At 35.1% G+C, this 23,338-nt stretch overlaps 1 protein-coding gene and 1 pseudogene across 7 annotated transcripts in view; one reads left to right on the top strand and one right to left on the bottom strand.

Annotated features, from left to right (window-relative positions):
- ELF2 (E74 like ETS transcription factor 2) overlaps window positions 1-22,886 on the top strand; it is a 93,550-nt gene extending 70,664 nt beyond the window's left edge. For 5 of the 7 annotated variants that reach the window (XM_070415185.1, XM_070415186.1, XM_070415191.1 and 2 more), the window contains 6 exons: window positions 7,248-7,361; window positions 9,102-9,275; window positions 14,023-14,109; window positions 18,909-19,101; window positions 19,940-20,287; window positions 20,687-22,886. In XM_070415185.1, coding sequence (XP_070271286.1) covers window positions 7,248-7,361; window positions 9,102-9,275; window positions 14,023-14,109; window positions 18,909-19,101; window positions 19,940-20,287; window positions 20,687-21,314 — 1,544 coding nt within the window. In that variant the 3' untranslated portion in view covers window positions 21,315-22,886. The remainder of the gene's footprint in view (window positions 1-7,247; window positions 7,362-9,101; window positions 9,276-14,022; window positions 14,110-18,908; window positions 19,102-19,939; window positions 20,288-20,686) is intronic. The other 2 variants (XM_070415187.1, XM_070415189.1) reach the window with 1 other exon arrangement.
- On the bottom strand, window positions 15,322-23,161 carry LOC139010575 (ubiquitin-conjugating enzyme E2 variant 2 pseudogene; annotated as a pseudogene).
- Between the last annotated feature and the right edge of the window lie 177 nt (window positions 23,162-23,338).

Here is a 23,338-nt window from a genome sequence, read left to right as displayed (position 1 = left end):
CAACTGAAGTTTACTTCATGATTTTAATGTCTTGTAAATATGTTTTATGTATAATTGTTTTCAAATTATTTCCTCAATCATGTTCATGTAATCTGAAGCTCCTTTACAAGTCCTATTTTAGAAGGAAACTTGAGATAGGTTTGCTGATTTACACTAGGTTTATTCAGTGAGTTAAAGTTGGGAGGAAAGGTGGCCCAGGAAATGTAGAACCGGGGATCTAAATTTTTATTGCTGCTAGTTTCCAATGACAGTGGGAGCAGTTTATAATGTTTGTCATTGTAAAATGGACAAGATGATACCTTTTTAATTCCCTTGAGGGAAGTTGTCAGGTGTTACACATCATCCTTCCACAAAGATTTTACAGTCAAATTGAGGAGACAGATAAAAATCTACATAGGTATATACAGTGATTGATATAATGGGTTGAAGATTAGTGTAGAATGACTGATAGTAAGGAAAAGTTATGGAGGAGATAAGATTTTCAGTTGAATATTGTTTGCTAAACTTTTTTTCTAAGCGAGTATAAAGCACTTAATATTGTTATATGTTAACACTGTTATAAAGGTGCTAGAGGATATATTTTGCTTTTACTTTCCTCCTTTAGAGGCTTAACTATCAACTTTAGTTAGCTATCAACTTCAGCTTTAGTTATAAACATGCTTCAGAAGAGTTTGAGTAAAGAATGAAATAAGTAAGCTTCGTTATTAAAAATCATTTTAACATAAAAAGAGTTGACATACTTGATAAAACTTTCACTGGCAACATGATATGAGAAAGAGCCTTACTTCTGAAGTCAGGAGAAGGGGACCTACATATCTGGCTGTCACTAAACTATCTCTGTACTCTTTAAGACTTCATTAGGATTGATTAGGTGATCTATAATAACTTTTAAAGTTCTGAAATTATAAGTGGCTCAAATATTTAATAGGAAGTGAAGGCTTTTCTTTTTTTGGATTTCTTTACATTATGCCATGTGAATGAATATGTCTAAGGTTATGTAATTGGGAGGATACTCACTTTCTTTTAGCCAATCTTGGAACTTGAATATGACTATGATATAATTTACTTAATAATTTAGGCTCATTTCTAGTATGTACATATATATAGCTTATTATAGGAAAAATGGATGTCTATAGGAAAAAAAGAATGTCCCTTAATATTTCAGCAAAAGTATTGTGTATGTATAATCTGGAATTTCCTATAGATTTTCAATTTAAAATATTCTGCCTTCTTATTCTCAAATATACTTTTCTTGACTTTTTTTTTTTCTTCTTCTTTTTGAGAATTGAGAAGTAGAGTCACCAGAAGCTTTGTTCCTCTTTAAGGCAGTTATTAAATTGAAGGAGGGAATTTTTTCTGGAAATTTAGCCTAAGTATTTTCACTAACAAAACAAATGTGTCTGGTTTGTCAAAATTCATCGTGAAATTTGCACTTGAAAATCTTATTTCTAATTTACTATATATTGAAATGTCTAGTATCTGGAAAAAGTTTAACAGGATGTGAAAAGATGAAGCATATGTTGAAATAAAACAAAGAATGGCATTAACTTGTTTTTGTTAATCCATTTATTTATTTATTTAATGTATGTATGTATGTATGAATTTTTGAGAGAGTGAAAGGGAAGGAGAGAGAGAAAGAAAGAGAAACATTGATGTGAGAGAGACACACCATTGTCTGCCTCCTGCACTTGTCCCTACTGGGGCTGGGGATCAATCTGCAACCCAGGTACTGTGCCACAGGCCGAAGCTCAAACCACTGAGAAACACAGGCCAGGGCAAGAATGGCATTAACTTTTTAAAAAATTTACTTGAAACTGTGTTTAAGAAATTACTCTTAAGAATTCATTGCAGCATTAGTACTAAAAACCATATAAAAACTGAGTTAAAGAGTAACATCAGTATAGTCAATCAGGATAATTCAACAAAACAATTTCCTTCAGAAATAAATTTGGTTGGTGCACGGGGAGGCATGAGAGTGTTCTTGGTAATTATTTAAACTCTGTGTTACATGTAAATTAAATGTTCGAAAGGTTGCAAAGAATATTTATGAGAAACTTAAAAAATCTCTTACGTGTAAGTGGACAAAATATTGTTGTGCTTATGGAAATGGATACTTTGATGTTTATGTTTAGAAGTTAAAACTTACAGAAACATGGGGATAGAATTTGGGTGTTTATTATATAATTACATTTGATTACAAATTACAGCTGCAGTTCTAAAAAACACAAATTTCTGGTTTGGGAATTCTGGGAGTCTGTAAAGTCAAAATTGTTTTCATAATAATACTAAGACATTACATATTTACCTTTTCACTTTCACAAGTGTTCTGAGGAGTTTTCTGGAGGCTACATGACTTGATACTCCAGCATACTGAATGAAGAAGCAAATAAAAGTTCAACTGTTTTCCACCATGTATTTAAAAGATTTGTAAAAAAGTGTAAAACAAAGCTACTCAGTGAATTTTTTTGTTTTAGAAAGGTTATTTTGGCTCAGTGGTTGAGTGTGGACCTATGAGCCAGGAGGTTGAAGTTCAATTCCTGGTCAGAGCACATGCCCAGGTTGCAGGCTCCATCCCCAGTGTGGGGTGTGCAGGAGGCAGCCAATCAATGATTCTCTCTCATCATTGATGTTTCTATCTCTCCCTCTCCCTTCTTCTCTGAAATCAATAAAACTATATTTTAAAAAAAGGAAAGGTTATTTTGCATAAAGTGTTACTTATGTTTACAAGTATTGGGTTAATTAAATGAGTTAATAAATATTTTGAAGTTTTGATAGATTTAATTTCAAATAGTATAAATACACATAGAACTATTTATACATACAAAATCTCGGCAGTCCTTAAATTGGATGTAAAGGGGCCCTTTTACCAAAAAAGTTAGAGAATAGCTGAAATATAGTTTTATTTAGTAAACACTTTATAGTACTGTGGCCACTAGCCACATGAGGCTATTGAGTACATGAAATGTGGGTGAGAAACTGAATTTTTAAAAATTTTAATTAATTTAAATGTAAAAACTTAGCAGTGGAAAACTTTGTCAATTACATGTTGAAATGACATTATCTTGCATATACTGGATTAAATGAAAGGTATTAATTTGACCTGCTTTTAATGTAACGAAATTTAAGAATTATATGTAGCTCATGTTTTATATATGTAATATATTTTTATTGATTTCAGAAAGGAAGAGAAGGGGAGAGAGAAACATCAATGATGAGAATCATTGATCAGCTGCCTCTGGCATGCCCCACATCGGGGATGGAGCCTGCAACCGAGGTATGTGTCCTGACTGGAACTCGAACGGTGGTCTCCTGGCTCATAGGTCCACACTCAACCACTGAGCCATGCTGGCCTGGCTCATGTTGTTTTTATCAGACAGCTCTACTTTAGAAAATAATTTTATTTTTTTTTCCCTTTTAAACCTTATAACAACTATTGATGAGAAAGTTAAAGGGGAACAGGTAAAGATGAGAGTGTCCCAGGCCTTTACCTTTTCCCTCTTTTCATAGCGTTCATTCATATTCTTCACTCACCCATTATGTCATACATAGCCTTGGGGCATTAGAGGATAAGGTGTGGTAGATCAGATAGTTGAGTGATGACCTTGTAATGTTTATGGTCTTGCTTGTAGGGGGATACCACTATCACCTAATGAAGTGTTTTCTGATTTTTTTTCCATTGCTCTAAGTTAAATTGCTATCAAGTTATATTTTTGACTTTTAAGAACATTGTTATGAACTAGGTCCATTGCCAGCATTCTCTTCTGCAAAGCTGAGAGGTATGTCTCTTGTCAGACTTAATTACCAAGTTTGGTATTTAGTAACAGCTGTTGAGTGAGTCTGGAATAATCTACCATACAAACACCAGTTGATTAGAAAGCTAGAAACGAACAAGAAGACCTCTTACCAATGGTAAAAGAAGGCATAAGCAAATTGAATGGCTCTATGATTAAAATTAAAATAGTTTTGAAATTTATTTGATAGATTTATTTCTTCAAGGAGTATTTACCAGCAACACCAACTACTAGTGTTAACTAGAAAAAAACTCTTAGATTACTTTTAGCTTCATTGTTACTATTTTTAAAATGAGTTGCTTATTATTTTCTCCCACATTTTTTATACATAGGTTTAGAAAGACTCCAGCAATTCAGGTTTTAAGTGAGAAAAAAGGAATTCTCAGCCATTGCTTATAAGTTTGCTTACTTTGATTACACAAAACTGTTAAATTTATGTTTATCCTTAAGAGTTGTGTAAAATTTTTAGTTTAAATTGTGATTGAATTATTGAGCAGGGCATCTAGTATTAAAAAGTTTTTGAAAATTACAGAAACTTGAAGAGGAGAAATCTCTCTTAAATTCCTGTTGTAAAAAATGACTTGTTGCCCTAGCTGGTTTGGCTCAGTGGGTAGAGCGTTGGACTGCGAACTGAAAGGTCCCAGGTTGAATTCCAGTCAAGGGCACATGCCCAGGTTGTGGGCTCGATCCCCAGTGGGGAGCTTGCAGGAGGCAGCCAATCAGTGATTCTCTCTCATCATTGATGTTTCTATCTCTCTCTCCCTCTTCCTCTTTGAAATCAATAAAAAATATATTTAAAAAAAAAGACTTGTTGACTTATGTCAATGAAAGAAAAGGGAAAAGATAGTGTCACTTTTTATAAAATGGGTGAAATATTCTTGGAAACTATCATGGGTACATTACTGTAAATTGTTCTAAGTGATTTCTTAGGTGTTCATTTCTTAAATAGGTGCTTAGGGTTATTTTAGTAAATTGACAAAAAATAAAATAAGCATAAAAGAAAGAAATCAGCACTCCTTTTAAACAAACTTAGCTTACAGAGTAACGTTAAATTAATTTTGCACTTTCGTTTAGTTTTGAAATATTTTACTTCCATTTATGTTTTGTCATTATCTAGCTACACGAGGCCAGTGATCTAGTTACACTTATCAGTTTTATGGCATAGGGACTGGTACATCGTGAGAAATGCTCAACAACCATTTGTCAATTGTATATAATTAGATCTTCTGATTGATACTTCATAGAAAATTTATGTATATTCCCCTCCTAAATTTAAAGTATGAATAAATAAGTTTTCTCCTTAAATTTGGTTGTATTTTATTTGTTTTAATCTGTAAATAGAAAATTTCTGGGAAAATATAATATGTTGAGGTCAGAAATATAGGCAAGAAAATAATTTCCACTGACATAACTAATATGAAATTATGGTCTTGAAAATGTACCTCAAACTACTTAAGAACTCGGCAACATAATGTATAATTGCTAGACATATTTCATTTTTGTTTTATAACTTGAAAATCTGATATAATTCTATTGCTGTATTGTATCAAATACTTGAAGCTCCCATTTTAATACGGTAGTTTTTAGGGTATGTCTTAATACAATTACATAAGGAATTAGTTTACCCTGGGTGGTTTATTAATAGCAGCTAAGACAACAGCTAAATTGCAACACAAGCAGACCTTGAAGGGAATGAAGTTCCTGGTATAAATTTTAAAAACTTGAGAATTTGCTTACCAGGATTCTTTATGTATGTGAGTATTCTAGGGAGGTACTTTGAAGAATATACTTGAGAACTGCAGCATATTTATACTTACTAATACTAAGTTTCTTAAAGCTGAGCTGGAAGGACTGATTGAATCCTTTGCTTCAGTGAAGCTGCAGATAAGAGTAAGCAGGGTCACCTAAAGATAGATTTACTTAGAGGTTTGGCTGCCTCTCTGGAACCGGTCAGCTTTGAGCAGATTTCCATAAATGGACAGAGCAACTGGAGAGACCCAGTACCTTGGTTGAGAGTGTGGATGATGTGCAACAGGTGGTAAAAACAGTCACTGGATTTTTTTAAATAAATGGTCTCTAAATGACTGGTGTTTAAGGCTGAGCATTTGGGGAATTTTGAAACTAAGTGAATTTTTTTTTTTTTCAATTAAAAGTTTCCTGGAAACGGTTTTAAAAGATTCATATCTTAAGTGTGTAGAACTTGTGGATTTATAATATGGTTTTATGGAATTTGTATAAATACTTTCTTTTAGTTCCTTTAGAGGATTAGAAACTGTTACATATTCATGTTTCAGAACCTTTCACCAAGTAAAACATTCAATGTTTTAAGTCCGGATATGAAATTAATATTTCGTTAAGATAATAAGTTTGTTCTTGAATTGCCTATTTTCCTGTAGGGTCATTGGGTTGTTCTTAAATTTCAATACATAAAAGACATACTTGCCTGCCTACTATATGAAAGGTCTCTGTTAGGAACTAAAATAGATATGAAGATGAATTAATATAGCCACTCTGATCTCAAAGAGTTTATTGAATTTTTATCTATGTGTATGCTTTTTATGGGAGTCACCTCACTTTATTCTTACAACTATGTGAGGTAAGGAATACTGCTGTTTTGTATTAAGAAACCCGCCTTATAAGAAAGTAAATTGCTGGCATAGGCTAACAGAAATTACTGGTATAAGTGGCAGAGGCTAGAACCCAAGCTCTTAGACCTGGAAGTCCAAACCTCTGCCGTACACTTTACTGCTTCACAAATAATTCAATCAGCAAAGCAATAAACTAAGTTCAAGGAGAGAGTTACAAAAGGTGGTAAAATTAGAAAAAGATTCATGGAAAATAAAAACAAACCATAAAAACTCTTTAAAAAAAAATTTCTTGGGTAACACCTAGCCAAGTCCTGAAGGAGAGAGCAAGGTTATTGCGAAGGAAATTCCCACATGCTTTGGTGCCGCAGCTAATGCGCACACCCAGGAGGGTCTGTAGGAATTTAACTAATTCATTAAAGTAACTTAGAAATATGTGTTTCTGACTAATTTTGATATCATGACCCCTGATTTTAGTAACAGTATATTAAAATATATAATTGACTTTAGGATTGTTAATTCACAACCATCCTTTTTCTCCATAGGTTAGTTTTGGCCTAAAATTGATACAGGTTTAAAATTTTAAGGGTTTTTCTTTGTTTTCCTTTGGATAAGTTTCAGAAATTTCTCAGTAATTGCTAGCCAATCTCAGTTGCTTTATAGTTAACATTCATTTTACAAAGTGAGGATACTAGATTGTTTTGGGGTTTAAAGCATCTTTATAAATAAATTACATAAACTAATGTATATCAGTGACTTAGAGTTATGCACATGAGAATTAATTTGTAGTTATGTCTTCTACAGCAGTGTGTTTTAATTTAGTAATGTGTTCAGTGCATTTTTAATTAAGTAGAACTTATTTTCCCCCCAGTGGAAGCATCAGTTCATAGCAGTAATGCACACTGTACAGATAAGACAATTGAAGCTGCTGAAGCCCTGCTTCATATGGAGTCTCCTACCTGCTTGAGGGATTCAAGAAGTCCTGGTATGTGAACTTCCCTATTTATATTAAACCTGTCACATCACTTCATGTATCTAGAATGAAATTTTTTAAGATATAGGGGCATTGTTGGTGTTCTCAAGATCGGTTATACATGAATACCTGTGACAGCAGTACTTGATCTTTATTTGTCAAAGTACCCAAGTCTTAAATACTTAATTTTCATAAATGAATGCTCAGTATAGACAGAGAGAAGTTTATTAAGTTGCTATTTAGACTATCATGTCTTCCTTAACTCTGGGTAAATTTATAAACCTTTGTACAGTAGTCCTTAAGTGAATGGCAGATGTGGGGGGCGGGTTGCCTCCTATGACCACTTTCAATTCTTTAGTCTGTGTTAAAGTGACTCCAGGGAACCATCCATTGTGGAGAGGAGAGGAAGCTTCCACCATTTCCTTACACTCCCTTCAGGCTGTGAGTTTTTCTTTTATTTTGGTCCTTTTTTTTCTTTAAGGCTGCCTTTGAGATTTATGTTGTCCTAATTTTCATTTGCCCTAATTTTAATATTCTGATGTTAATTTAACTTGATACAGTAAGTTTGGACCTTCTTCTTTCTTTCTTTTTTTAAATATATTTTTATTGATTTTGGAGAGAGGAAGAGAGGGGGAGAGAGAGGGAGGGAGAGATAGAAACTTCAATGATGAAAGAGAATCATTGATTGGCTGCCTCCTGCATGCCCTCTATTGGGGATTGAGCCAGCAACCTGGGCATGTGCCCTGACTGGGAATTAAACCGTGACCTCTTGGTTCATAGGTCAGTGCTAAACCTCTGAGCCACACATCTGGGCTGGACCTTCTTCTTACAGGATTTTACAATAAATACTAAGAGTAACCAGACTTTTAAAGTAAAATAGGAATCCTATGTATTCACAAGTATGAAAAGAAAATTAGGACATATTGGTCGGTGTGTTAATCCATTAGAGTAGGTATTAACTATCTCTTTATTGAAATAGAAATGTTATCCTGATTATTTATGCACATTGGAAGAAAGCCGGGACAACATTATTGTTTGTAATAGAGTGCCATATAGCAATCTTTATGTACTGTTTTAGTGACCCAAAATTCAGGGCTGTTTCATTAAATAAAGTTTTAAATATAAAAAATATTCATTGGACTGTAATGAGCATATTTTCCTTTTTTTCATATTTTAAAATGAATTATAAGTGCTTATCACTGAAATCATTTATTAAATGTTTTAAATTTTATACTGTGTGCATGAATTACCTAGTTAGAAAATAATGATGGGTTCATGGACAGAAAGTATTAAAGAACTCATTATTTTATTTTCAAATATTTTCCCAATTGTCAAAATAATACAGTTGTCTACAATGAGCTTAAAAATACAGGGTGGGAAGAAAGTAGGTTTACAGTTGTGAGTACGTGAAATACAGAGTTTATTCCTGTATTATTGTTTATTAATTATTGTATTATTTTCCAACTTAAACTAACTTTTGCCTCACTCTGTATATAAAAGTGTGAAGACCGGAAGGTGACTACTCATCTCCCCTCCTTACCCAGAGGATTAACATTTTCTTTAAGTTGATTTTTCTTGCATTTTATTTTCTTACATACTTTAGATCATATTGCATATTCAGAAAGTTAACTTCAAGTTCTTACCCTGCTTTGATGAATTATTAAACCTCACCTTTACTAAGTATTGAATTGTCCATAGTAAGAAGCATTAATGGGGGAGGGAAATTTTAATTTTTCAACTTTTTTTTTATAGTGGAAGTGTTTGTCCCTCCTTGTGTATCAACTCCAGAATTTATCCATGCTGCTATGAGGCCAGATGTCATTACAGAAACTGTAGTGGAGGTGTCAACTGAAGAATCTGAACCAATGGATACCTCTCCTATTCCTACATCACCTGATAGCCATGAACCAATGAAAAAGAAAAAAGGTAGAGTATATTTATAAATTTCTGGAAGGGTGGGTGAAATTTTTTGTATGAAATATATACTGTAGATTTATGATTGATGTTATCTTAACTAGATATTCTCAAAGAATCAACAAATTGAGATTTTCATTTTGTATTTTAACATGTTCATACTGTTTAAAAGGAGTTAGTATTTAAGCCCTAAAAGTAGTTGCCTGAAAATGAGATCATAATGAGTGTTGGACACACAGTAGGAAAATCAGAGATTCACTGCACTTTTGTCTACTTTGTGGTCCTTTTAGGTACTTGGTTACTTTTTATAAAAGGAATTTAATCTTTCTCTATTTTTCATACTCCTGTCTTCCTGCTCTTTTGTGGACATGAAAATAAAAGCACAACTTTTTTTTCGATACTTTCTTTTTTCCCCCCATGCCTTCTTTTAAATACCAACATTGCCAATAGGGCTCTATAAGTGAAATAAACTCACTGGTGAGTAAAGAGAAAGAGTCTTTCCGCTTAGTTGTCTCCTGCTGGGACATCACTCACCTGATCCTGGTAGGTGGGGCACAAGGGAGCAGCACATCTCCAACATCCTGAGGAGATGGGCAGTAATGGATCCTTTTCCTGTTTGAGTCAAAGGTAAAACTTGAAATGACATCCTATACCAATTGGTACTCATCTAATTCTTCTTTCTTCACATTTTAAAATGGGAGAAAAAACAAAGGCAAAAATAAGGAAAACTTTTATTAAAAATAATGATGTTTTTCTTTTCTTTATTAGAAGTATTTCAGATTGATGTGATATTCCCAGGTCTGTGCTTATTGCTGTGAGTGATACAATGAAGATTAAGTCAGAGTGCCTTCCCTCATATAATACAAAGCCTAAGTAACTGTTTGACTGTTCGAACAGTAGCTATGACACGCACTGACCACCAGGGGGTGGACACTCCACACAGGCATGGAAACGTGGAACAGACTGATGAATCTCAGAGGGAAGGGGAGGAGGGAGGGAGGGAAGAGATTAACCAAAGATCTTATATGCATACTAGAGGCTCAGTGCTCGGATTCTTCGGCCTGGCCTGTGAGGATGGGGCTGAATATGTGCACCGGGCCTCTGACATCTCCCGAGGGGTCCGGGATTGCGAGAGGGTGCAGGCCAGCCCGAGGGACCCCCCCACTGGTGCACGAATCCGTGCACTGGGCCTCTAGTATCCTATATAATAAGAGGCCAATATGCAAATCGACTGAACAGCAGAAAGACCAGTTGCTATGATGCGCACAGATCACCAGCGGACAGATGCTCAACGCAGGAGCTGCCCCCTGGTGGTCAGTGCGCTCCCACAGGGGGAGTACTGTTCAGCCAGAAGCCCTGAGCCAGGCTCACGGCTGGTGAATGCAGTGGCAGTAGTGGGAGCCTCTCCCACCTCCAGGGCAGCACTAAGGATGTCCGACTGATGGCTTACGCCCACTCCCCGCGGAGTGCAGGAATTTGGTGCTCCGAGCCTCTAGTAGGTTATATATATCTTGAGAGGTATGAATACATGACAAAATTTAAAAGGAAGAATCGCTTCCTGCTGTAAATGTTTAAAAGCAAAAGACATACATATTAATACCCTTGTTTGCTCACTGTAGCCTTTGGCTGATTGTATTCAATGGGAGCTATGACAAAGAGATTTTTAGGTTTATAAGAGGATAGAAAAGTTCATGAAAAGCTGGGAACATTTAGGGTGGGTACCAAGACCTCTAGATAAATCAGTGATATGCAGAATTAACCTATGTGGTTTGATATAAACCAGGAAATAATTTGCGAATTTAATTCTGATTTTATATATTTAAAAAACAGATGGCCTTAATTTAAGAATTACATATAACATCATTATTCACTTATTTATTTGTGTTTAAGTACATTTGGGACATATAGTTAGGTAGGTTATTTTTTAATAGCATGGTCTTTTGTATTTCTAGAGCTTGTAATATACTCGTGTGTTGTGAATCTCTAAGGGAAGATAGCATGCAGTTTTCCAAAAAGTTTATTTGACTGTAGAACCCTTTTCCTACTGATGAATAACCTGTTTCTCAAGTAATATGGTTTGGGAAATGTTGCTTTATAAGAAGGTAAAGTAAGCCTTTATGGCAGTGGTTCTCAACCTTGGCTGCACATTAGAATCACCTGGGAATCTTTTTAAAATCCTGATTTCTGGGCCTCATCCTCCGAAATTCTGTTTCTTTGTTGTGGGGTGGAGCCACATTAGTAACAAAGAAACAGAATTTCCGGAGGATGAGGCCCAGAAATCAGGATTTTAAAAAGATTCCCAGGTGATTCTAATGTGCAGCCAAGGTTGAGAACCACTGCTTTATGGGCTAACCTTTCCATTAAGGAAGTGGGCTATTTTGTGATGTAGGATACAGTAAAGATGTCTATTATTACTGATTGATTTGTACATATAAATATCATTACATTGAGAAATTAAATTCTATTTTAACAAGGAAGCCAGTGAACTTGCTGTTTTTATTTTGGCAAAGCATACTTCTTATTGATTAGAATTAACATAATGAAATCCTAGATCATAGTATTTATGCATTTGAAGATATAAATTAAGGTAGGTACCTGAATTTAGTTCTTTATTTGGTTGAAAATAGTCCTTGCTAATGAAGAGTAGAGTGACAAAATAAATCCCAGTGTATGACAATCACAAAATCTGTAATAATATATAGGCATACCTCAGATATTACTGGTTTAGTTTCAGACCATTACAATAAAGTGAGTCACACAAATTTTTTGGTTTCCAGTGCACATAAAAGTTATATTTATACTATTAAGTGTGTATTAAATAGCATTATAGCTTAAAAAAACCAATGTATATACCTTAATTAAAAACACTTTATTGCTAAAAAATGCTGTCCATCACTTGAGCCTTCAGCAAGTTGGAATCTTCTTGCTGGTGGAGGATCTTGCCATGATGTTAATGGCTACTAACTGATGGGGGTGGTGGTCACTGAAGGTTGTGGTGGCTGTGGCAATTCCTTACAATAAGACAACAATGAAGTTTGCTGCACTGATTGACTCTTTCTTTCATTTGAATATGTAGAAGCCATTGTAGGATGAGCCTAGTTTCAATATTTTGTGTCAGGGAATAGGGAGGCCTGAGGAGAGGGGAGAGATGGGGATCAGCTAGTGGAAGAAGTCAGAACACATATAACATTTATCAATTAAGTTCACTGGCTTATGTGGGTGTGATTCATGGCACCCCAAAACAGCAATAGTAACATCAAAGATCTCTGAAAATACAGCAGTCTCCTCATTCCTGGCTTTGCTTTCCACGGTTTTAGTTACCCATGGTCAACCCAGGTCTGAACACATTAAATGGAAAAGTCCACAAATGAATGATTCATCAGATTTGAATTGCAGACAGTTCTGAGTGGTGTGATGAAATCTTGAGCCTTCCAGCCCTGGACGTCAATCCTTTGGTCCAGCATCTCCACACTGTGTATATGCTCACTGCCCATTAAACTTAGTAGCTGTCTCGGTTATCAGATTGACTGTCGTATCACAATGCTTGTGTTCAGGTCACCCTTATTTTTACTTCATAATGGCCCTAAAGCACTAGAGTAGTGATGTTGGCACTTGAGATATGCCAAAGAGAAGCCCTAAAGTGCTTCTTTTAAGTGAAAAAGTATGTATGTATGTATAGGAAAAAACATAGTGTATATAGGGTTCAGTACTTTCCATAGTTTCAGGCATCCACCTGGGATCTTTGAAGGTATCTTCCACAGATAAGGGAGGACTACTGGATAATATATGTGAATATTCCCAATCTCTTTGTGGAGGCTTCTCTTCACCTGCCAGCATTCATTCATCAGTGCTGAAAATTGAATACAGTGCATTTCAGGCTTATGCCTTCTTTAGGGTAGAGAAGTATAGCTCTTGCTTTTCTGTTCATTATGGATGCTAGTCTGAGGGAGCCTTCTGACAGAAGCAAGGAGAAACAAGAGTAAGGACATAAACATTTACTAGAGTCCAGCCTGCGTGGTTCAGTGGTTGAGTGTGGACCTATGAACCAGGAGGTCACAGTTCCATTCCCAGTCAGGACAGGCGCTGGGTTGCAGACCCATCCCCAGTGTGGGGTGTGCAGGAGGCAGCCAGTCAGTGATTCTCATCATTGATGTTTCTCTCTTTCTCCCTTTCCCTTCCTCTCTGAAATCAATAAAAATATATTTTAAAAAAACACAGAAGACAAACATTTACTAGAATATGACATAATTAGTTGGAAGATTTTCTTACCTTTATAGTGTACCAGCATATTTGAGGGAAATTTAAACACTTATGCTTAAATTCTGGTGAATTGATTGGCTCAGAGCAGTAGAGAGTGTTTAAAATAATAGTTTTTACCTTTTCTCATTTGAACTCAAAGAGATTGTGAGATTATCAGGTCCTTTGCAGTAACTAGGTAAAGCTTTTTGTAACAATCATCTAGAACAGAAAACAAAAAAAGTTTGCTGTAGAATCTGTTTCCATTGGAAAAGTTTAGCAAACTGAGGCTCTGAGCATGTAAATAATAGGTTAGTAGTACCTGACTTATACATTGAGATCACTGCTGTAATCTAAAATTGTAGAAGTGCTTTTAATGTTCTTCTTAAGTGAGACTTCTTATATATACTGAATATATTAATATACAAATTCGTCTTCATGAATAATGTATTATCAAAGAATCTGCTAATCGTGCTTATTATTACTGTTTTTAATGTATGGTTTCATTATCTTATTTTTTCAGTTGGCCGTAAACCGAAGACCCAGCAATCACCAATTTCCAATGGGTCTCCTGAGTTGGGTATAAAGAAGAAACCCAGAGAAGGAAAAGGTAATTTGGGGAAGGCTATTTTGGAGGCAAGATGATTTTTTTTTTTTTCAGTCAGCTGAAATATTTCTAATATGTGCACATGTGGCAGTACTATCTTTTAAAAAAATATATATATATATATAATGTATTTTATTGATTTCAGAGAGGAAGGGAAGGGAGGGGAAGGGATTGAAACATCAATGATGAGAATCATTGATTGACTGCCTTTTGCCCATCCCCTACTGGGGTTTGAGCCCACAACCCAGGCTTGTGCCCTAACGGGGAATCAAACTGTGATCTCCTGGTTGACGCTTAACCACTGAGCTACCCTGGCTGGACAGTACTGTCTTCAGTAGTACTTAATAGGGAGCTTTTCAAACTCTATGCCCACTCCTGTCCGCCTGAGTTTCTGTAGCCGTGGATACAAGAGGGGAGTGCAAAGGGGTAGGCACTTATTTTGGAAAAGGTCTTAAGTGGAATCTGATGTACACCCTTCTTAAGAGCTGTTGTTCCAGAGCAAGCATGTCAAACTCGCGGCCCACAGGTTGCATGCCTCGTTTATTTGGCCCGTGTTAGCCTTTGAGTTTGACATGCTTGTTCTAGAGCAGTGGTTCTCAACCTTGGCTGCACATTAGAATCACCTGGGAATCTTTTTAAAATCCTGATTTCTGGGCCTCATCCTCCAGAAATTCAGTTTCTTTGTTACTAATGTTGTGGCCCCACCCAAGAGGTTCTGGGTTGGCAGGAGGTGCTCACTCTTACACCCCTGTCCTTGGTAGCTTGCTTGCCTGCTGCTGCCGTTGTGGCCCCACCCCATAACAAAGAAACAGAAGGAAATTACCTTTCTTTAAAATTTTGGCCTGTATTAAAGTTGAAGCAGTGTGGTGTAATGTAAAGATTAAAATTATTAAAGTCACACCTGGATTAAAAATCCAGCCAGTGTTTTCTCTTTTGCAGAATTATCATCTGTTGGGGATAGAATAAATTTGAATACATTAATACAAAATTACCCAACTATTCAATTTGAAAACATTTACTTGTGAAAGTGATAAATTTTTAGTTATCAGATTGCCAGAACATACCTGAATTATTATCATAATTCTACATACTAGTAGGCTTAAAGAACTACCTGGTTCTTTAAGAGAAGGTTTTTTTTTTTTTCTGAGTTCTCTTTTCTTTAAAACCAGAAATAGAATTTGTTAATTTTACTTGAGAGTGGGAAGTGGGGTGGAACATTTCAAGATAACCTGAGGATTATAGATGAGTCTAATTCAGCAGATCCGGAAGCATTTTCAAATCCCTACTATAAAAATTTCTTCCAGAGTAAGTTCTCTGCTCACTTGTACTATATCTGCTCATAGGACCTGATAATCCCCTGGTCATAAAATAACATTGTCCCAGCCATACATATTTTCTTTTTTTTTCTTTTTGTAATCTTTATTAATATAAGATCATCCCCTAAGGCTCATCTGCTAGCTTTTTAAACAATTTTCAAATGCAGTTTTACAGTTCATTTAATACCACACAATCCTACAACATTAGCCCCTTTACAAAACAAACGAAAAATAACTTTAAAACTGTTGTCTTAGAAATGTTACTACAATTAACAGTGGTTCAGTATTAATTTCTATAATCAACTAATGTGTCTTAGGTTGCCACATACATCTTGATTGTGACATGCAAAATGGATCTTGCTTTCACATGCAGATTTCAGCAGAGATCCACAGTCCAAAAACAAAAAGGGGAAATAAACATTACAGGGCCAACTCAAACATATACTTGAGGGGGAAAAATCAAAACCTTCACAATTAGTGGATATGGGGAAAGGAAAGAGGACAAAAGATCAAGGAGTACCTAGAGTCTCAGCCCACCAATATAATAATTCCCCCATGTATGATAAGACACATTTTCGAAGTGGAAAAGAAGTTATTAAAGAGATTGATTTAGACCTTCAGTAACCATCAGACTACTGTATATGACATCAGTGTGATTCAACTTAATCTCCCTTAACAATTTAAAAGTTTTCAGAATGTATTCCAAGGTAATAGTTCATTTCAAACCTATTTTAATAAATTATACCTGCACTAATTTGTATCTATATATTCTCTATGTGTTATTTTAAACATCTTTGATAATTAAAATAGAATAGCCATGTTGAAATTAAAAGTTTAGACAAACTATCACTGACTTTAATATATTAATGATAAGAAAAGTAGCTCAAAGCTTTAGATATGAATGAACCTGACAAAAACATGTCAGGGCATGTTTAAGAAATCTGTCCTTGTTACCTGACCACCTTTCTATTTTGTGCAGTGAACCCGTAAGAAAAGAGTATTTTCAACAAAGTAGTATACCTAGTGCTTTGAAATGAAAAACAATTACTCAAAACCTCTCACTTTGGTAAAAGCAGAACATCAGTTCAGAATTACACAGATGCCAAAGTGAAAGACAAGTGGAATGGATAAATTAATCCCAGTCAGTAATAAAAGCATTGGGAGAAAAAGTGTCACCATAAAAAGAATAAATCAAAAACAGAATGTATATTTGGATAATTACAATCTATAATTCTATAAAAATTGCTAAAATTCAAACATCTTTTTAATATATAATACTTGGGATTCCTCCTTCTGCAAAGAAAAAATTAATCAAGTAATTCTCTAAAATACTCTGCAAATTCCAATTCACAAGAAGCATACAAAACATGATAAACAATAAGAATTTTATAGATGAAGACCTACAATTCCAATCTTTGCTACCTCAGCAAGGTACTTTCCATATACCATATCAATATAATAGAAATGGCACAGTTTCTGAGAACATGATCCACATTTTAAGACTAATTTTAATCTCAAAAATCACATATCGATTCACCTATTTCCTTTTTGCTCATTTCACTTCAACTTAAGTGCACGGTTTGTCAAAGACTAAACAAATATTTACCATGTCTTTTACATGTAACACAAACAGCTTTTAACAGAAATTCATTGACCTTCCTCATGACATTTTTTTATTATAAATATAGATATCAAAACAATCCTGGACATATTTTTTTATACTACTGGTAGTCAGCACCCACACCACTTCAAAAATTAAAACAATTTGAGACAATATTCATTGTACCTGCTACTTTAGACAATTTAAATTAAAGCTTTCACTAAGCAAAATGGATAAAGCTTGCCATTTCTTTTTCCTTCTTGAGATTTTTACTTTTTAGTAAAAATCACCATACTTCAAACCTGAATTTTATTTTGAATACTCCAGGTTTATGTTGAAATGACAGTGCCTTAAAAAAATTGTGCTGCATTTTTTCTCCTATTACCTGAAAACATAATGTGTATACATATATTAAATATGTTCTTACAAATGTCCAGGTCATATTTATCAGCTGGCATTCTTTTACTTAATGTGTGGGTATTTTGCATTGTGATATTTAATCAAGACATTAATATGAATAGAAGATTGTTGATTTAAGACAAGCTTGAGATCCACTAAAATTAATTGTTGTATGTTTGTCCTGGTGGCTGTGGAAGCTTCATATTTTCTTTGGACATCATTAGACATCTTAGTTCTTGAAGTACAACTCTAATGCTATATGAATTTTGGCATTTTGCTACTGCTGGTATGCTCCGTGCATCTACCATTCCACTGGAATTATTTATTCCATTCATATTAATTTTGGTTACAAGTCTAACTGACGGAGGAGCTTCTGGGTATTTAGGCCCACATTCTACTTTCAGGCTATGTATTCTGTTTTCATAATTTGTCCTTGGTGGCCCAATAATCATGCCTGTCCACCTTGTAAGTGTCATATCTTCATCATCTTCAAGGCCCCAGCTAACCGTACCATCGCCTACTCCTTTTTGTCCTTCAAGTTCTTCCAACAAGTGAAAATGATGAGGAACTTTAACTCCTGTGGAGACCGCCATCTTCTTCTGCACCCCAACACAGCTGTTCCCAGCTGTACATCTTGATGTATAGTAGTTGAAAGTGATGTAGTTCAAAGTCATGTATATATTTTTTTTTTATTTCAGAGAGAGGAATGTGGTGGGAGGAAACATCCCTTTTCAATAAATTGATGAATTTTGATCATAGAATTTGAGCTTATGTAAAAAAAAACAAGTTTAAATAAATTTGCAGAGTTTAAATCTGTAAATAAATATGATTCTGTTTTAAGTTCACTTCGTACTATGCATTATGCCTTTGCCTTTATTGAACTCAAAATCTAGGCTAGGATAATACATGATAGTATAAAATGTAGGATCTTGATTATATTAGTACCATAACTGGAAACATACATAGGATGTTATTTTAAAAATCCAGCAAACAAAAGAAAAAAACTAAGAAAACAAAAAAAAAAGAAAGAAAAAAACATACCAGCAAACAGCACGGCTGGTGTAGCTCAGCGGTTGAGCATTGAGCCAGGAATCAAGAGGCCACCAGTTCGATTCCAGGTCAGGGCACATACCCGGGTTGCAGGCTCGATCCCCTGTGGGGGGCATGCAGGAGGCAGCTGATCAATGATATCTGTCTCTCATCGATGTTTCTTTCTATCCCTCTCCCTTTTGCCTTCTAAAAAAAAAAATCCAGCAAACAAGTATATTTATGAATTTTGTTATGATGAAAGATACTTTATATCACTTACTGGACAACACAATTTGACACTACAAAGATTGCCAATATAGTCAAGTACTTAATGACAGACTCTTAGTACATTTGCGTTTACAAGTAGTAAATGATTTTATTTTTATCCCACACAATTAAATATTGCTTTTAATGATGTTAATGAATTTTTAATCAATGTCTATCATTGTTTTTCTAAGGAAACACAACCTACTTGTGGGAGTTTCTTTTAGATCTACTTCAAGATAAAAATACTTGTCCCCGATATATTAAGTGGACTCAGAGAGAAAAGGGCATATTCAAGCTTGTAGATTCAAAGGCTGTCTCTAAGCTTTGGGGAAAGCATAAGAACAAGCCAGACATGAACTATGAAACCATGGGACGAGCTTTGAGGTAAGAGCACGAAGGAACGAGTTTTCAAACAAAATTTATACATCTCTTTCTATTTTCTATTAGCTGTGGAAATCCCTTATTTATGATAACTTTTAATTTTGGAGGGTATTCTAGAGAAGCTTCTTAGATTTGGAGATAGATGGGGAGAGAGGAGTTTGGTCTGGATGTCTAAAATTCAAAATGATTGGAAAATCTGTTTCTCCAGAAAAATGTGCTTTTGTATTTAGGACTATTCCATAATACAAAGTTAAGTTACAGACCTTTAAGAAAATTAAACCCAAATGAAGGTCTCCAAATTGTTAATTTGCTTCAGTTCTTGTGAATTTGTTATAATGAATTTATCTTGACATGAAAATTTCTCAAGTTTTGTCAGTTTGAGAAACCACAAAACTTGTAGTGTACGTGGATTTTTCTAACTAAGGGTCCTTGTACATTATTTATGTGACGCTGTTCACATATCCCACAGATTAATCTCTCCTAAGCACAGCTTAATTATTTTTCTGTTACATCAGATTGTTTTTGTAATCTATGTATAAATCTGAGTTGAATTTTTATCAGTGTTCGTAAAATAGTCTGTATTTAGGTTAAATTACTTCCTTTAAGAATGAACTTTTTGCTACTTTATATATCTCAAGGTTATAGGGCCTACAGCACCAGGTTCCACCTTCATTCCTACTCATGATTCTCAGCCATTTGAACAATCCAGGCAGGAAGAGCTCCTTCTTATTTTATAGAAATAAGTGCATGTTTCTGTTATTACCCATTCTTCATGGTGGTTTTGTTTGTTTTGGAGGGGGAAGGTAATATACTTGATTCATTAAGTACTTTTTCCTTACAGATATTATTACCAAAGGGGTATTCTTGCAAAGGTTGAAGGACAGAGGCTTGTTTATCAGTTCAAGGATATGCCCAAAAACATAGTGGTCATAGATGATGACAAAAGTGAAACTTGCAATGAAGATTTGGCAGCAGCTACTGATGAAAAGTCATTAGAACGAGTGTCACTATCTGCAGAAAGTCTCCTGAAAGCAACCTCTGTTCGTGGTGGGAAAAACTCGTCTCCTCTAAACTGCTCCAGAGCAGAGAAGGGAGTCGCGAGAGTTGTGAATATCACTTCCCCTGGTCATGATGCTTCGTCCAGGTCTCCTACTACCACCACATCTGTATCAGCAACAGCAGCCCCAAGGTAAGTGAGGGAAACTGTCAGTTGCATTTGCTTTTTTAGAAACTCCTTGGCAAAACGCTATGTTCTTTTTTCAGTATTAGCATTCTGAGAACCCACTGTTGGTCAGGAATTGACAAGTACCTGATATTTTAAGTGTACTTTGTTGTTATCAAACTAGGTGATGTCTCATTTAACCTGGATTGATTTTTATGATTTTCTAGATGGAACTTAATATGGGCTTTAGTTTTCTAAGTATGTTTATTTCATGGTAGTTCATATTCTAGGTGTTAGGGGTTTGTCAGTACATACGGAAAATTTGGGAGCACTAGTTTATGCATTTTGTATTTGCATTCATCATTTGCTCAAGAAACCTATTTCTAATTTAGCATTAAATATAGTCTAATCTTTTTAATTCACTAGGACAGTTCGTGTGGCAATGCAAGTTCCTGTTGTAATGACATCATTGGGCCAGAAAATTTCAACTGTGGCAGTTCAGTCAGTTAATGCAGGTGCACCATTAATAACCAGCACTAGTCCAACAACAGCAACCTCTCCAAAGGTAGTTATTCAGACAATCCCTACTGTGATGCCAGCCTCTACTGAAAATGGAGACAAAATCACCATGCAGCCTGCCAAAATTATCACCATCCCAGCTACACAGCTTGCACAGTGTCAACTGCAGACGAAGTCAAATCTGACTGGATCTGGAAGCATTAACATTGTTGGAACCCCACTGGCTGTGAGAGCACTTACTCCTGTTTCCATAGCCCATGGTGCACCTGTAATGAGGCTATCAGTGCCTACTCAACAGGCATCTGGCCAGACTCCTCCCCGAGTGATCAGTGCGGTCATAAAAGGGCCAGAGGTTAAATCGGAGGCAGTGACAATAAAGCAGGAACATGACGTGAAAACTTTGCAGCTGGTACAAGAAGAAAAACCGGCAGACGGAAATAAGACAGTGACCCATGTAGTGGTTGTCAGTGCCCCTTCAGCTATTGCCCTGCCCGTAACTATGAAAACGGAAGGACTAGTGACATGTGAGAAATAAAAGAACAGCTCTGCCATGGACTTTAGACTGTTAGTAACAGTACTAACATAAATGTTTGCAAGGGATGTCATCAAGAAAAGTCAAAAGGAGACTTTAAAACATTTTTAATGCATATAGGAAAACAATCAAACTTACTGGAACTAAGTTACCTGTCCCATGTTTCAGTGGGAAATGAACTACATGTTGAGATGCTGACAGAAAACTGCCTCTTGCCTAGGAAACAACTGAACCCATCAATAAAAAAGGATTGAAAGGGACCAAGCAACTCACTACAATATCAAGTTACACTAAGACTTGGAACACTAACATTCTGTAAGAGGTTACAGTTTTCAATGGGGAGGGGTTGGGATGGGTGATCTCATTGTTACATATAGCAATTTTTGATGCATTTTATATGCATACCAGCAATTATTACTGTGTTCACACAGAACTCACTTAACTGGTGCTATGTGAAGACTCTGCTAATGTAGGTATTTTAGAATGTGAATTGAAGAATGGATCCAAAAGCTTCAGAAAGAGGATAGCAAAAAAGATCTAGTGCGATTTTTTAATAAAATATCATATAGCTTAAGCTGATTTAAAACAAAGGCCTTAGACTAATTTTCGGTTTTCTTTATTGAAATAAGCTAATGGCTTGTTTGTGTAAAGCTTTTTTTATTAAAAGAAAAATTTTAAAAATCTTGTACCTAGCACAGTATTGTTATAGAATTTACATGTAACATTTTATATGGTAGTTTAAGTCTGTCAGTTTCTTAATTGTGGACAAATTAACAGTTGGCTCTGGCCTTTTGCTGTAACATGCCTGTGTCACTCAGCCCTGTCATCTGTGCAGACATATCAGTTTCTGTTCTCCTGTCACTTGGAAGTTAAGGCTCAGCATGAATTTTTGTCAGGTAATTCTTAATACCTGGAGTTTTCTTTCTTTTTTTCCTTTTTTTTTTTAGTTGAAGTTTAAGAGGGAAAGTACCAGTGTTCAAATTTGAACTATAATAGTTTGTATATTCAACATTTGAAGTATATTCTATTTTGTTGTACTCTTGTTTCAAAGTGTATTCAAGTAGGTTTTCTGAAATATAGAAATTTATCTTGCATTTTGGTCTCTGGTGATATTTTTAACAATATTCAAAAGCTAGTATAGAGACATCATTTTAGTTAAGAATAGAGGTCCTATTTCTCCTTTCCAACTAAAGAAATCCTACTTCTGTTTTTTCTTTATATTAATATTTGGCAAATTACTGCATGTTGCCACTTCCTTTCTAATTATAATCGCGAACTATAATGTTCTAGTTACCATAATGAATTTATTTTAATGTTGGCCACACTTAAAGAATTTATATTTTAAATCAAGACCATTTGCTTCTCAATCATACTTTCTGAAGGTTAGGAAGAACAAGTAAAATTCTGGCTCTTTTACACATGAGGAACTGGAGGTCCAGAGGGATTACAGGAGCTTCTGAATTTCACACCGGACTAGGTCGTGTGACTCTACATCTTAATGCTCTTTCTATTACAAAGAAAAGTTGTCTATTTTTACATCTTTTAGAAATTTAAATAAACTGATGCTTAATATTTTGTGGCCTTTAATTGTTCATTTCATCTGATACTACTTAAATTGACAAAGATTTTTAACACCTCCCTTTGTAATCTTTTTATCTTTTCCATAAACATACCTAATGGTACTTTTTAATAAAAGCTCAAAAAAACCCTCACCTGATTCTTAGCCCATTTGAAAGTTAATCTCAAATTCTACTTTTTTAAACATTCCCTACTCTGCTTTGGCAATTCATTGTATTCTTTAAAAAAATTTTTTTATCTTTATTGTTGAAAGTATTATAGATGTCCCCCAACTTGACCCCCTCTACTCCGCTCCCCCGTCCCCCAGGCCTTCTCTGCACTATTGTCTGTGTCCATTGGTTATGCATATAAATTCTCTGGTTAATCTCCCCCCAGCCCCCACCCCAACTGTATTTTTTGCACGGCAATTTCATCCATAATACTGATGTATGGTAAAGATTACATACTCT

This window comes from Myotis yumanensis, unplaced genomic scaffold, assembly GCF_028538775.1.
Source record: "Myotis yumanensis isolate MYYU_CA2020_CCGP unplaced genomic scaffold, mMyoYum1.0.hap1 SCAF_5, whole genome shotgun sequence".
Lineage (NCBI taxonomy): Eukaryota > Metazoa > Chordata > Mammalia > Chiroptera > Vespertilionidae > Myotis > Myotis yumanensis.
Note: the sequence above shows the minus strand (reverse complement) of the source record. Positions and strands in the feature narration are given on the sequence as shown.